Source organism: Coloeus monedula (assembly GCF_965178545.1).
Source record: "Coloeus monedula genome assembly, chromosome: 18".
NCBI lineage: Eukaryota > Metazoa > Chordata > Aves > Passeriformes > Corvidae > Coloeus > Coloeus monedula.
Window position 1 is genome coordinate 5,117,702 of NC_138798.1, and position 12,609 is coordinate 5,130,310.

The 12,609-nt window shown below is 57.0% G+C and overlaps 1 protein-coding gene across 4 annotated transcripts in view; it reads left to right on the plus strand.

Moving 5' to 3' along the window:
- MYO18B (myosin XVIIIB) overlaps positions 1–12,609 on the plus strand; it is a 55,824-nt gene that overhangs the window by 15,505 nt on the left and 27,710 nt on the right. For 2 of the 4 annotated variants that reach the window (XM_082293656.1, XM_082293657.1), the window contains exons 17-28: positions 212–359; positions 493–652; positions 1,370–1,553; positions 2,845–3,037; positions 3,563–3,672; positions 5,959–6,024; positions 7,385–7,513; positions 7,767–7,910; positions 9,076–9,165; positions 10,411–10,530; positions 10,636–10,744; positions 11,293–11,483. In XM_082293656.1, the coding sequence (XP_082149782.1) occupies positions 212–359; positions 493–652; positions 1,370–1,553; positions 2,845–3,037; positions 3,563–3,672; positions 5,959–6,024; positions 7,385–7,513; positions 7,767–7,910; positions 9,076–9,165; positions 10,411–10,530; positions 10,636–10,744; positions 11,293–11,483 (1,644 nt within the window). The remainder of the gene's footprint in view (positions 1–211; positions 360–492; positions 653–1,369; positions 1,554–2,844; positions 3,038–3,562; positions 3,673–5,958; positions 6,025–7,384; positions 7,514–7,766; positions 7,911–9,075; positions 9,166–10,410; positions 10,531–10,635; positions 10,745–11,292; positions 11,484–12,609) is intronic. The other 2 variants (XM_082293658.1, XM_082293659.1) reach the window with 2 other exon arrangements.

Sequence of the window (12,609 nt, forward strand, 5' to 3'; positions counted from 1 at the left end):
CTGGGATGATGGGCTCCTTTGGGACACTGTCACTGTGGAGGGCTCAGGGTGATGTCCAGAGCTGGATCAGGTCGGGAGGGTCTCCTGGCTCTGCTGTGGGGTAGGGGCTACATCTGGGCAGTGGGAGCAGGATAGAGGGAGCAGGATAGAGGGAGCAGAGCAGGCTGGCGTGGCTGTGGCCAGAGCCCAGAGCCCTCGTGTCCCCTGGCAGCCACAGGTGCTCCCTGGCAGCCCCGGGGCCGCTCGCCGGGGGCTGCTGTGGATCCTGGATGAGGAGGTGCTGATCCCAGGCTCCGGGGATGGCACTGCCTTCGAGCGCCTCTGCTCCTACTTCGCCACGAAGGGACCCGACCAGGAGGGTGAGTTGGGCTCGGCTCGACTGCCCAGCCTCTGCCATCACCATTTGGCTTTGGGAATTTGGGAGATGAGGACGATTAAACCCCTCACTGGGCTTTTCTCTGGGCTGGCCCTGGGGTGCTGTCGCTGTCACAGGGGACGGGCACCTGCGCAGGTGTGAGCAGACGCTGCACTTCGAGATCTGCCACCAGCTGGGCACGGCCCCCGTGCGCTACGACCTCACGGGCTGGGTCAGCAAGGCTAAGTTCAACCTCTCGGCCCAGAACGCCATCCAGGTGCTGCAGAATTCCACGGTGTAAGTACCAGGAGGTGCCACGGCACCAGTGGAGAACCCTGTGCCCCTGGGAGGGGGGTGGGGATGCCCCTGCTCTGAGCTGCAAACCTGCCCCAGCTCTGGAGATGGAGGGGTGTGTGAAGCATCCCTTGTGTGGACAAGGGGGAATGGCTGCCCACTGCCAGAGGGCAGGGTTAGGTGGGATATTGGGAAGGAATTCCTGGCTGGGAGGGAGGTGAGGGCTCTGGCACAGGGTGCCCAGAGAAGCCGTGGCTGCCCCTGGATCCCTTGGAAGTGTCCAAGGCCAGGTTGGACAGGGCTTGGAGCAATCTCCTCTATGGACAGTGTCCCTGCCTGGGGGCATCCTGCACAAGTCAGAGCCGTGAGGCTTCACCAGCAGCTGCCCGGGTTTCCCACTGCTTTGAGCAACCTTGTAAACGAAATTGGAATTGAAAAGGAACTGAAGTGCTGCAGGTGTCTGTGAACACGAGGGGTTTTTAACCTTCTGCTTGCATATTCCTGACTCATTCGGTTTGGGCTTCAGCCCAGGGAAGCTCTAACAGCAGCCAACAGCTCCGTGCTCGGACCAGAGAGGATGCAGTGGGTGGGGGTGTCCCAGCATCTTGCTCCACTGTGCAGAGCAGCACCAGTTCCGAATTTGGGGCCGTGGGTGTTGCACCCCTGTAGAAGAAGCTGGGAAGCCGAGCCCGGTGCCCCATGGCGTGTTTGTCCCGGCAGAGCCGCGGTCCGGCAGCTGGTGCAGCCGCGGGCGAGCGCTCCGCTGTCCTGCCGAGCCCTGGCCGGGCTGGAGGGGCGCTCCCAGGCCGCCCTGCACCGCAACGCCTGCCTGAGGAAAACCTTCGCCAGCAGCTTCGCCGCCCTGAGGAAGAGGTCGGTGTGTGCCCAGATCAAACTGCAGGCGGTGAGTGCCGGCGCCGGGACCCTGCTCCCCCTGTCGTGGCACAGAGAATGGTGACCCCACGCTGGGACTTTGCCTTGGACACACTCCCTTACTGGGGTGCCCCAAGGCCCCAGCAGTGACCTCCTAGCCATCCCCGTTGTGGCTTTGGCCACCGGGGATGCTGTGCTGGCCTGTCCAGCATTGCTGTCCCTCAGGGAGAGCCTCCCAGGCAAAGAGATCAGGTGCAGATCACATAGAGATCACACAGAAATCATATACAGATCACATACAGATCACACAGAGATCACACAGAAATCACACAGATCACACACATCACAGAGATCACACAGAAATCATATACAGATCACATACAGATCACACAGATCACACAGAGATCATAGAGATCACACAGATCACAAAGAGATCACACAGATCACACACGGATTGCACAGAGATCACATACAGATCACATACAGATCACACACAGATCACACAGATCACAGAGATCACACAGAAATCACACAGATCACAGAAATCACACAGAAATCACACAGATCACACATATCACACAGAGAGATCACATACAGATCACACAGAGATCATACACGGATCACACAGATCACACAGAAATCACACAGATCACACACATCACACACATCACACACAGATCACACACATCACACACAGAAATCACAGATCACACACATCACACAGAGAGATCACATACAGATCACACACAGATCATACACGGATCACACAGATCACACAGAAATCACACAGATCACACATGGATCACACAGAGGTCACACACAGATCACACACATCACACACATCACACACACCTCTCTGCTTTAATCCTCTTAAGCGCTCAGACAGTAACCAGCCCTCGGTGCTGGGCATGGGCCAGGCTCCTGCTGCTCTCACACATAATTAGGTGTCCAAACACTCTTGAGATGAGGCTCACGCTCTGCTGACTCCCTGACCAGCCCATTTTGGGGTCTTGCCTGTGCCTCACAAACCCCCTGCCCAGCATCCCTCAACCACAACGATATTTAATCCTTCCAATCCAAGCCATTCCATGATTCTGTGAATCCTGGTAATTTTTGTGGCCACCAACTGAAAACATGGGACATTAGGAGGAAGGGTCCTGCTCACCACTCGTGTTCACCCCTCTGACTGGAGCTGCTCCCAACTCGGAGCTGACTCCTCCACCTGCCCAGACACCCTGCAGGCGCACAGGGAGCATTTCCCACTGCCAGCACATGCTGACCCTTTGTCCCCTCCATCCCCACTGACCTCTGCTGCCCTCCAGGATGCCCTCACCAACCTTCTCCGACGGTCCCAGCTGCACTTTGTCCACTGCCTCCTCCCAGGGATGGGTGGGGAAGGGCCGGTCCCTTGGCCCCCGGCGCCGCCGGATGCAGCCCCACAGCTGGATGTGGTGGCCCTGAGGACACAGCTGGAAGGGACCCAGCTCCTGGATGCCCTGCGGCTCCACCGTGTTGGTACGTCCAGACCCTGCCCTGGCCATGCCAGTCCCACCCTCTGCTCCCTGCCCCTGGCTCAGCCCTTCCAGCCTTTGCTCATCACCTGCTTCTCACCAGCAGGCAAGGAAATCCCCTCAATTCAGAAATCCCCTCAATTTTTATTCTTGCTTTTTGCATGGGTTCTGAGCCCCTCTCATGCCTGAGCTTGGTAGCTGCAGCTCCAGTGGAGCTCCCCTTGGAGCATCTGTGGATCAGGCTGGACCTGCACTGACCATGACCACAGCCCATGCCATGTGCAGAGGAAGCTGTGCAGGAGGTCCAGGGGCATGTCCTGCCTGACACGAGGTGCTGGGGGGCATGTGGCCACCTCAAACTCATCTCAGTACCCTCTGCAGGGGTTTCTCTCTCATGGAAGCTCCCCATGTCCCCTCCACCCCTGGTGCCCTTTGCTGTGCACAGGATGTCCCAGCAGGTCCCTCCCCAGCGTGCCAGTTCCAGTGCCCTGAGCCTGGTGCAGCCCCCAACACTCCTGTGTGCCCCCAGGGTATTCGGATCGATTGCTCCTCACCCAGTTCCGCAGGCGCTTCCAGGTGCTGGCTCCGGAGGTGATGAAGAAGCACAGCTCTGCCTACGAGGTGCCAGATGAGAGCAAGGTGTGTGCTGGGCTGGGGGCCACGAGCTGAGACCCCCACGTGGGGCTGTGATGATGCCAGAGCTATTCCAGCAGGACGGGGCATGAACTGAGGGCAGGATCTGGGCACTGCTGTGGCCCAGCAGAACAAGTCCCTCTCCCCGGCTCCCCCAAAACCAGGCAACATTCCCAGGGACCCAAGAGAGCAAGGACTGTGGAAGCTGCGGGGCACTGGGCATCACCTGCAGCCCAGGGTAACTCCTCACCTCATCCCATGATGCTGAAAGCCAAAAGAGCTCAGGAAGGAAAGCGGACATTTGCCAGTTTTATTTGTTTCCTGGTAAATTTGTAGCAGAACCAGGGCAAAGCCACCCCTGGAATAGGGCTATGGATGAGGCAGGAAGAGCTGAGAGGAGCTGAATTAAAGCTGGGCACGTGCTGTGTTGTGCAAACTGCAGCCAGCATGTGCAAAGGCAGTTAAGACCTCGGGATTTAATAAGACAAGTCTGACAATCGGGAAAGGTCAATATTGCTATGAAATGCTGTCGGAGGCAGAGGGTGCCTTGTCAGCAGCGTGTAAGCAGGGGATTTGGAAAATCCCATCCTCCCTGGAGCCACAAGGGTTTGTTAGCTGGGAAATGCTTCCCAGGACATGGCATTAACCCGGCTGCTGGAGCAGGAGAGAGGCTCGTCAGCTGTGAGGGGACAGTGCAGTGACAGCTGGCCCTGCACTTGTGCTGGGATGGGATGGGATGGGGCCGTCCTGCACAGCCCACACCAGTCCCAGTCCCAGTCCCAGTCCCAGTCCCAGTCCCAGTCCCAGTCCCAGCAGTGCCACCATAACAGGCACAGCAACAGCACTGGTGCCTCCTCACCTGTCCAGGACAGGACACTGTGGTCCACATCCCTGTTCCCATCCCTGTGTACTCCATTCCCACTCCCTGGTGTACTCCATCCCCACTCCCTGGTGTACTCCATCCCCATTCCCTGGTGTACTCCATCCCTGCTCCCTGGTGTACTCCATCCCCGTTCCCTGGTGTACTCCATCCCCACTCCCTGGTGTACTCCATCCCCACTCCCTGGTGTACTCCATCCCCACTCCCTGGTGTACTCCATCCCCGTTCCCTGGTGTACTCCATCCCCACTCCCTGGTGTACTCCATCCCCATTCCCTGGTGTACTCCATCCCTGCTCCCTGGTGTACTCCATCCCCGTTCCCTGGTGTACTCCATCCCCACTCCCTGGTGTACTCCATCCCCACTCCCTGGTGTACTCCATCCCCGCTCCCTGGTGTACTCCATCCCTGTTCCCTGGTGTACTCCATCCCCACTCCCTGGTGTACTCCATCCCCACTCCCTGGTGTACTCCATCCCTGCTCCCTGTGTACTCCATTCCCACTCCCTGGTGTACTCCATCCCCGTTCCCTGGTGTACTCCATCCCTGTTCCCTGGTGTACTCCATCCCCACTCCCTGGTGTACTCCATCCCCACTCCCTGGTGTACTCCATCCCCCCCTTGCACAGCTACTGGTGAGGTCAGGGGTGCAATCCTGCTGCTCCTGGGTCCATGGTGGAATATTCCTTCTGCGGGTTTGTCCTTCGGGGAGGAGCTGCGTGAGGCTGCCAAAGGATGTTGTGTGGAGCGAGGTATTAGCAGAGGAATTTTGTAATGATTTCTGCAGCCCAAGGGCTTTCAAACCATCCACCCGTGCAGACAGCGTGGCTGCCCCAGGGGAATGGCCGGTGGTGCCGGCTGTTATGTTCATGTTTTAGTTCAAAGCTCGGAGTAATTGAGTTCAGGCTTCTCCTTGGGATAATCTCCTGCTCAAATCTTCCAGGGAGTTCCGTGCTGTGCCGTGGACTCAGGGAGAGCTCAGCCCATCCCCCTGTTTTTGGCTCCATGGGATGAGCTGTTGGTGAGGTGGGCAGGAGGGGAGCACTGAGTGCTGTTGGATGGTGCTGGGGCAGGCACTGTCCCCTGTGTCACCTCCTGCCCATTCACCAAGGCCCTGCCAGACCAGGGATGGCAGCAAAAGGGGCAAAATCTTGCCTGCAGCTGCAGATCTTTACTCCCCATGCTGCTGAAAGCCTTGGGGGAGGGAAGTCCTTGCACTGGGACTTGGGACTGGGCAGTGCAAGTGGAGGAAGAAAGGAGGGCAGAGCTGGGTGCTCCCTTGCGGGGTGCCACAAAGCTGGATGAACCCTTACTGGGTGCCTGTGAGGACTGGGGGTCTCTGCACCCCATTTCAGCAGGTCACAGCAGGGTGGGGGTGTTTCCTGAGCAATCCCATGATGTGCCCCTTCTCCGCAGGCTATCGAGGAGCTGTTCCAGGCGCTGGATCTGGAGAAGAAGAGCGTTGCTATAGGACGCACCCAGGTACCATGACTGGGCCCTGCTTCCCCTTTGCTCTGGTGTGTGTGGGCACAGCCCCATGCCAGGCTCCCCAGCAGCCCAAAGTTCCCCAAACGGGAGAGAAAGGCTCCCTTCACTGCTGCCTGTGGCACCAGGTGGGCTGGGAAACAGCCTCGCTAAAAATCAGAGCAAAAGGCTCCTAATTCTCATCTGAAAGCAGTACCCTGGGTAAAACTCGTACCTAATTACCAAAATCCAGCCAGCCCCTGGTGGTATTTAAGTTCCTAATTACCACTGATGTCTCCTGATATTGAAGGGGGCTTGGGCAGCTCGTGGGTTTGCTGCAGAGCAGGAACTGTCACAGCAACAACATTTGAACTTCGATGTGACGGTCTCAAAGAGAAATTAATTTCACGTGCGTGCTCGCCTTCAGCTCTGGAGTCTGTGAAGAAAGAATTCATGGAACGGGTTCTGTGGAGCAAAATGACTTTCTTTCATCCTGCACTGTGCAGTTTGTAATTATCTCCTCTCTGGAACCCTCGTCCTTAATCAATAGCGCGGTGGCAGCCCCGGTCACATCTCGTTAGGGACGAGTTCGCTTTGCCGTCGCTTTGAGCATTGATTTTGTAGCAGCTGCGAAACTTGCGGGCTTGGGGAGTTAATTCAGGCATTAATGAGGCAATCGAATGGGTGGTGGAGCAATCACGGCATCAGCTCAGGAGAGCCACTTTCCTTGGGATTGTGCTTTGATTCAATTTGGCGTGGTTAAAATGCAGTTCTCTCAGCACAGCCCCGGCCTCGCCCGTGTCACTCAGGGGTTGTTAAAGCTGGGCCATGCAAATGGGTGGGAGCTCCCGGTCCTGGATTCCAAGAGCTTCTCCCAGCAGTTACCCAGAGACACCTCAAACACTCAGAGATCGATACCAGCCTGGATTTGATGGCATCAAGCACATCTGTGTCATTTCTGAGGGGTTTCTGACCAGTTCAGTGAAAGAAAACCTTGTGGTTCATTTTGGTTATGTTATTGTCACATATCATTGCTGTTATCTGTGTGCAGCTGTGTGTTACCTGTCAGAATCCACTGCCAGTGGAGGTATCCATCCATGCATGCATCCATGCATCCGTGCATCCATCTATCCATCCATCCATGCATCCATCCATGCATCCATCCATCCATGCATCCATCCATGCATCTATCCATCCATCCATCCATCCATCCATCCATCCATCCATCCATCCATCCATCCATCCATCCACCCATCCCCACAGTGGGGGGAAAGGGGAGCATCCCAAGGGAAAAGTTTTGAGGAATTGCACCTCGAGCAGGAGAAGGGAAAGGTTTCAGCCCCCAACCTGGGGTGTGTAACCTGTTCCTTGCTGCCAGGTGTTCCTGAAGCCGGGGGTTATCTCCAGGCTGGAGAAGCAGCGGGACAAGCTGATAGCCCAGAAGATGACTCTGCTCCAGGCTGCCTGCAAGGGCTTCCTCAGCCGCCAGAAGTTCAAGAGGTTGAAGGTACCCATCCCATGGGTTGGGGATACCTGAGCCCACCCAGCTCAGCGCTGCTGGGATGGCCCAAAGCACCCAAATGACAGCTCTTTCGAGCGCCTTTGAAGGGTACCAGGTTTACCATGAGCCATGAGATGCTGTGCTGCCATCCCTGAGCTCCTCTGCCACCCTTCCCTCTCCAGCCTGGTGTCCCAGCCTGGTCCTTCCCAGCGGTCCCGGTCATGGCTGGGTGAGGGTCATTGCTGCTGTGTCCCCACAGATCCAGCGCCTCGCCGTCCGCTGCATCCAGAAGAACCTGGTGGTGTTCCAGGCAGTCAGGCACTGGCCCTGGTGGCAGCTGCTGAGCCACGTTCGGCCCCTGCTCAGCGTTAACCTCGCCGAGGAGCAGCTCCGTGCTAAGGAAGTGAGTGCCAAGAGTTGGGATGGCATGGGATGGGATGGGATGGGATGGGATGGGATGGGTGAGACAGGCCAGGCCAGGCTGCTTTAGGGGCTCTGCCAGGTGGATTGGTCGAATTGGAAGTCACTTCTGTGCAGGCAAAGATGTTTTTGCCACCCTCCAGACGTTGCCATCTGTTCTTAGCACTGCAGTTTTGCCCTGTGTCACACGTTCTGCAGGGCTGTGGAGGAAGAAGTGGCTTCTTCCTTAGAGGGACAGTAGCAAACACACCACGTCCCCACAGTCAAAGCCCATTCCAGGGTTCTCCCACTGCCTTCTGCAAGCTCCAGGGGCTGTGTCCCCTGAGCCAAACCCCTGGGAATGGGCTCATCAGCCTCTGGGATGCTGGAAGAGGAGCATTCAAACATCTGTGACAGAGGGGACTCCACTCTCTACTATCCCCAGTGCTGTGCCAGCATCCACCTGTGTTGCCCTGAGTGATGGGAGATGCTAATGGACATTTTTTGACACAGGAAAGGCTCCTTTCACCCCTCTGCACCCTCTGAGACCTGTGCTAAATTCCTAGTCCATCTTCCCTGGAGTCCTGCTCCTCCTGTTGCTTTAGTGAGGTTTTAACAAGATGTTTTCAGGCTGGTTCAGATGAAATAAAAGCTGCCCAAACCTCTGTTTTTGTCTCCAAACCCACCTGGGATCCATCAGGCCCCATCATCTGTTAACCTCTGTTTTTATCACCGCTCTGCACGTTCTGCTCCTGCTCAGTGTTGGACATCAAAGCAGAACAAGGCTGCGTGGAGCAGCTCCTGCTGCCTGGGAAGGAATCACAGCCAACACCGTGCCTTTGCACCGTGCTGTGATACCTGCCAGGGCCCTGGGACGCTCCCTGGGCATGATCCAGGCCCTTGGCTGTTCATCCCAAGCTTTTGAGGTTTGCTGCTGTCTCATAAAACATGCTCTACACATACCAAAGCTGACATTCCCTCCGATGGAATTCATGTCAGGAGCTGTAGTCCCGGCAATTTGCAGTGAGCAGCCTTCAAAGTTGCCTGGTAAATTTTATTAATAAGGCAGCTATGTCCCTTCCACTTATTTTGAACAGAAAACAAGGTTTTCATAAATAAACCGAGGATGCTGGAACTCTCTGTGCGTGTTTTTTTCCAATCTTCCCTAGGAGGAGATGGCAGCACTGAGAAGGAAGCTGGAAAAATCCGAGCAGGCATGCAGCGAGCTCAGACAGACTACAGAGAGTCTGGAGAGCAAGGTACAGCCCCAGAACCTCTGGTACAGACCCCAAAACCTCTGGTACAGACCCCGAAACCTTTGCCACAGCCCTGTTTGGCCGGGTTGGGAAAGAAGCCGATGGACAGGAGCACCATTTCCATCAGAGCAGGAGGAGCCATGGGCAGGGGCAGATGCCAGGGATGGTCCTCTGGGCAGGACTCCGGACAGGCTGCAGTGTCCAGCTGCAGAATTCCAGGCTGGCATCACTCCAGGCTGCCCAGAGAAGCTGTGGCTGCCCCATTCCTGAAAATATCTAAGGCCAGGTTGGACAGGGCTTGGAGCAACGAGGGATAATGGAAGGTGTCCCTGCCCATGGCAGGGGTGGAATGGGATGAGCTTTAAGGTCCTTTCCAACCCAAAGCATTCTGGATTTCCCTGATCCCAGCTGGCTGCTGGTCCTCTCTGGGTTCTGCTCTCGGATGCGCAGCTCCCATGTGATTGTGCCTGGTATTTTGCCAAGCACCATGAGGAGAAGGAGCTCCCAAGGTTTCTATAAATACCCTGGGCTTTCCCAGCTCCCTTGGCTGCAGCAGGGCTCAGCTGGGTCTAGGCTGCAGCTCTGCCTCACAGTGCCAACAGCCCCCAAGGCCAGGACCCTCCTTGTCAATGGGAAGGGGGTAAAGATGGTAAAGATGATTTAGTTTAAACTCTTTGTTAAAGGTGAAATCACCCCCATGAGGCTGGGAGTGCTGAGCAAGGCGACTGCCTCAGGGCAGACCTAGGAAAACACTGTCTCCCCAGGGAGAGAAATCCTGTGGGATTTGCTTACTGGGTTAAACTTGTGGGAACCCCTAAGGAGCTGGTGCCTGCACTATGTGAGGTGCCTTAAAATGCTGTCAGAAAGCAGGAAAGGAGCGTTGGAATGCCGTGTTTTTCCGTGACCCTGCTGCCCCTGCAGCCCCTCACTGGGCCGGCTGAGCAGGAAGGACCATGTGCCCATCTGCTCTGCGGAAAATGGAATTGATTTTCTGGATTAATAATTCTCCCCTTCGTTCATCTGCTCCTGGTTTCAAAGGAAATTTAATGTAATCAAGCAGGACAATGGAGACACGTGCTGAGCCCTGCCTGCAGCGCAGTGCAGGCAGCTGCCAGACGGGAGCCTGGGCTCCTACTGGTGACACTGGTCAGTGCTGGTGTGCACTCCTAGGAACAGGCAGAGCTGTCAGGACTCTGGGTGGCTGTGGGACGGCAGAACTATGCCCAGACTGATGCCCTGCTCCCCCAGATCATCGACCTGACCACGGAGCTGTCGGACGAGCGGTACAAGGGCGATGTCACCTGCCAGGCCCTGGATGGGGAGCGGGCGGAGCGGCTGCGGGGCACCCGCGAGCTGCAGGAGCTGCAGGTACCAGAGCCCTGAGCCTGTGACAGTGGCCGTGCCATCCCCCTGGCACTGCCCTCCTGAGTGCCCCAGAGCCAGATAGAGCTGCTCCCTCCCTCCCTTCCTCAGAGCAAACACGACCAAGTGCAGAAGAAACTGGAGTCGGTGGAGAAGCAGCTGGAAGAGGCCCAGCAGCTGGTGCAGCTGCGTGAGATGAAGATAAGTGGCTCTGGAGGAGGTAGGGACGTCCCTCCAGAGGCAGTGCATGCTCTGGGCATCCAGCCTGACCTGTGGGGCCACAGAGAAGAGGGCAGGGGTTTGTCCCCCCCAGTCAGTGCCACTCTCCAGCCCCAGGCCTCTCCAGTGTGTTCTGGCATCCTGCATTGCTCGTCCAGCGGGAGCTGGCAGTGACAGCTCGGTCACACTCAGCTCTGGGACTGGCATGGGGCTGGTGGTGCTGCCAGGGACTGTGCCCCAGGGTGCTGCTGGCAGTGCCTCGCTTCCCCACTTCAGAGTGGGTCTGAAGCAGGTGTGGAGTGAAGAGGAGGCTGCTGAGGCGTGAGTGGGGTGGGATGGGATGGGATGGGATGGGATGGGATGGGATGGGATGGGATGGGATGGGATGGGATGGGATGGGAGGTGGTGGGATGTGGCAGGATGGGCTGTGCCTGAGGCAGGGCACGTGTTCTTTGTGACTGGGGCAGCCTTGGGCACACAGAGCAGAGCCATGCCCTGTGAGCTCCGTGCTGGTGTCGGTGCCTTGTGCATCCCCCTCCCTGCCCCCAGCAGGGCCACGGGGGCTGGTCAGGCCCCAGCACCCACCCTGCACCCCTGGGTGGCTCTCCTTGGCAGAGGATGAGTGGCAGGTGAGGTTTGACTGCGCCCAGACCGAGATCGTTTTCCTGCGGAAGCGGCTGGCGCAGCTGGAGGAGCGGCTGGAGGCCGAGCTGGGCACCAGGACAGCGCTCGAGCAAAAGGCAAGTGCTGCCAGCCCAGGAGGGGCCAGGGACCCTGAGGGAGCAGGGCTGTTCCTGGAGCTGGTTGTCCTCTCCCTGCTCCCAGGAGCTTTGCAGGGCTGAGCCTCAGCATTGCATCTGCTTCTCATTGCTGCTCCCACCGACCAGGGGAAACCAGATTATTTTCTACTGGTTTGAGCTTCAAAAATCACTTTTGCATAGCAAAATCCCACCTTGGTCAAATGTCAGCGTGGGCAGAGGGTGGGGAGCTGTGGGCAGGGGATTTTTGGTGGTGGGGCTTGGTGCTGCTCTGCCTTTGGGATCTGTAAAGGGTTCTGCTCCCCTCATCTGCCACACAAAGAGCTGCTGGTGGAAAGAGCTGGCAGCTCCTGAGCTTTGCCCCAAGGAGGGAAAAAGTCAATGTGCTTCCCTGAGCAGTGCCTGGGAGCCAGGTCACTCCCCATAAGGACAAAACAAAGAAATAAAGATTTCTCATGGCACATTAAATAGTAATAAGAAAGAAGCTGAGTCTTAGGAGCTTGGGTAAAACGAAGCAGCCCATTTGCTCTCAGTTTGGAATTACAGGCTTCATTAACGCAAGATTTTGCTTATTTAAAGTCATTCCTTAACGACTCCATTCCCTGGTGTGGGAGAGCTCTGCATGTCTGTCCCAAACACAACAGGAATCCATGAGGATTCCAGTCGAGACGCTGCTTTTTGCAGAGAAATGGGATCAGGCACGGCCCCGTGGTAGCTCTGCTGACTCAGCAGGGGGGGCTGGGATGCTGCAGGCTCTCGGGAGGGTGCCTGGAGCTGGAGGGGTCACAGCACCTCAGGTTGTCCTTATTTAGTGAAAAATCTCTGGGTGAACCTACCCCGGGGACTGAAGCGAGGCTGAGTCCTGGTGGGGATCTTTTCCAGCGGTTGTGCGCTGTGGGGTCAGTGGGATTCCTTCTCTGTGGGTTGTGTAGGGTCCATGGATCCAAGAGTCCCTTTTCTGTGGGGTGTGTGTGCCATGGAGTCTATGGGGCCTGTCCTCTGCGGGGTGTGTGGGGTCCATGTGTCCCTCCTTTGTGGGGTGCATGTGCCATGGGGTCCATCCTCTGCGGGGTCCATGGGTCCATGTGTCCCTCCTTTGTAGGGTGCA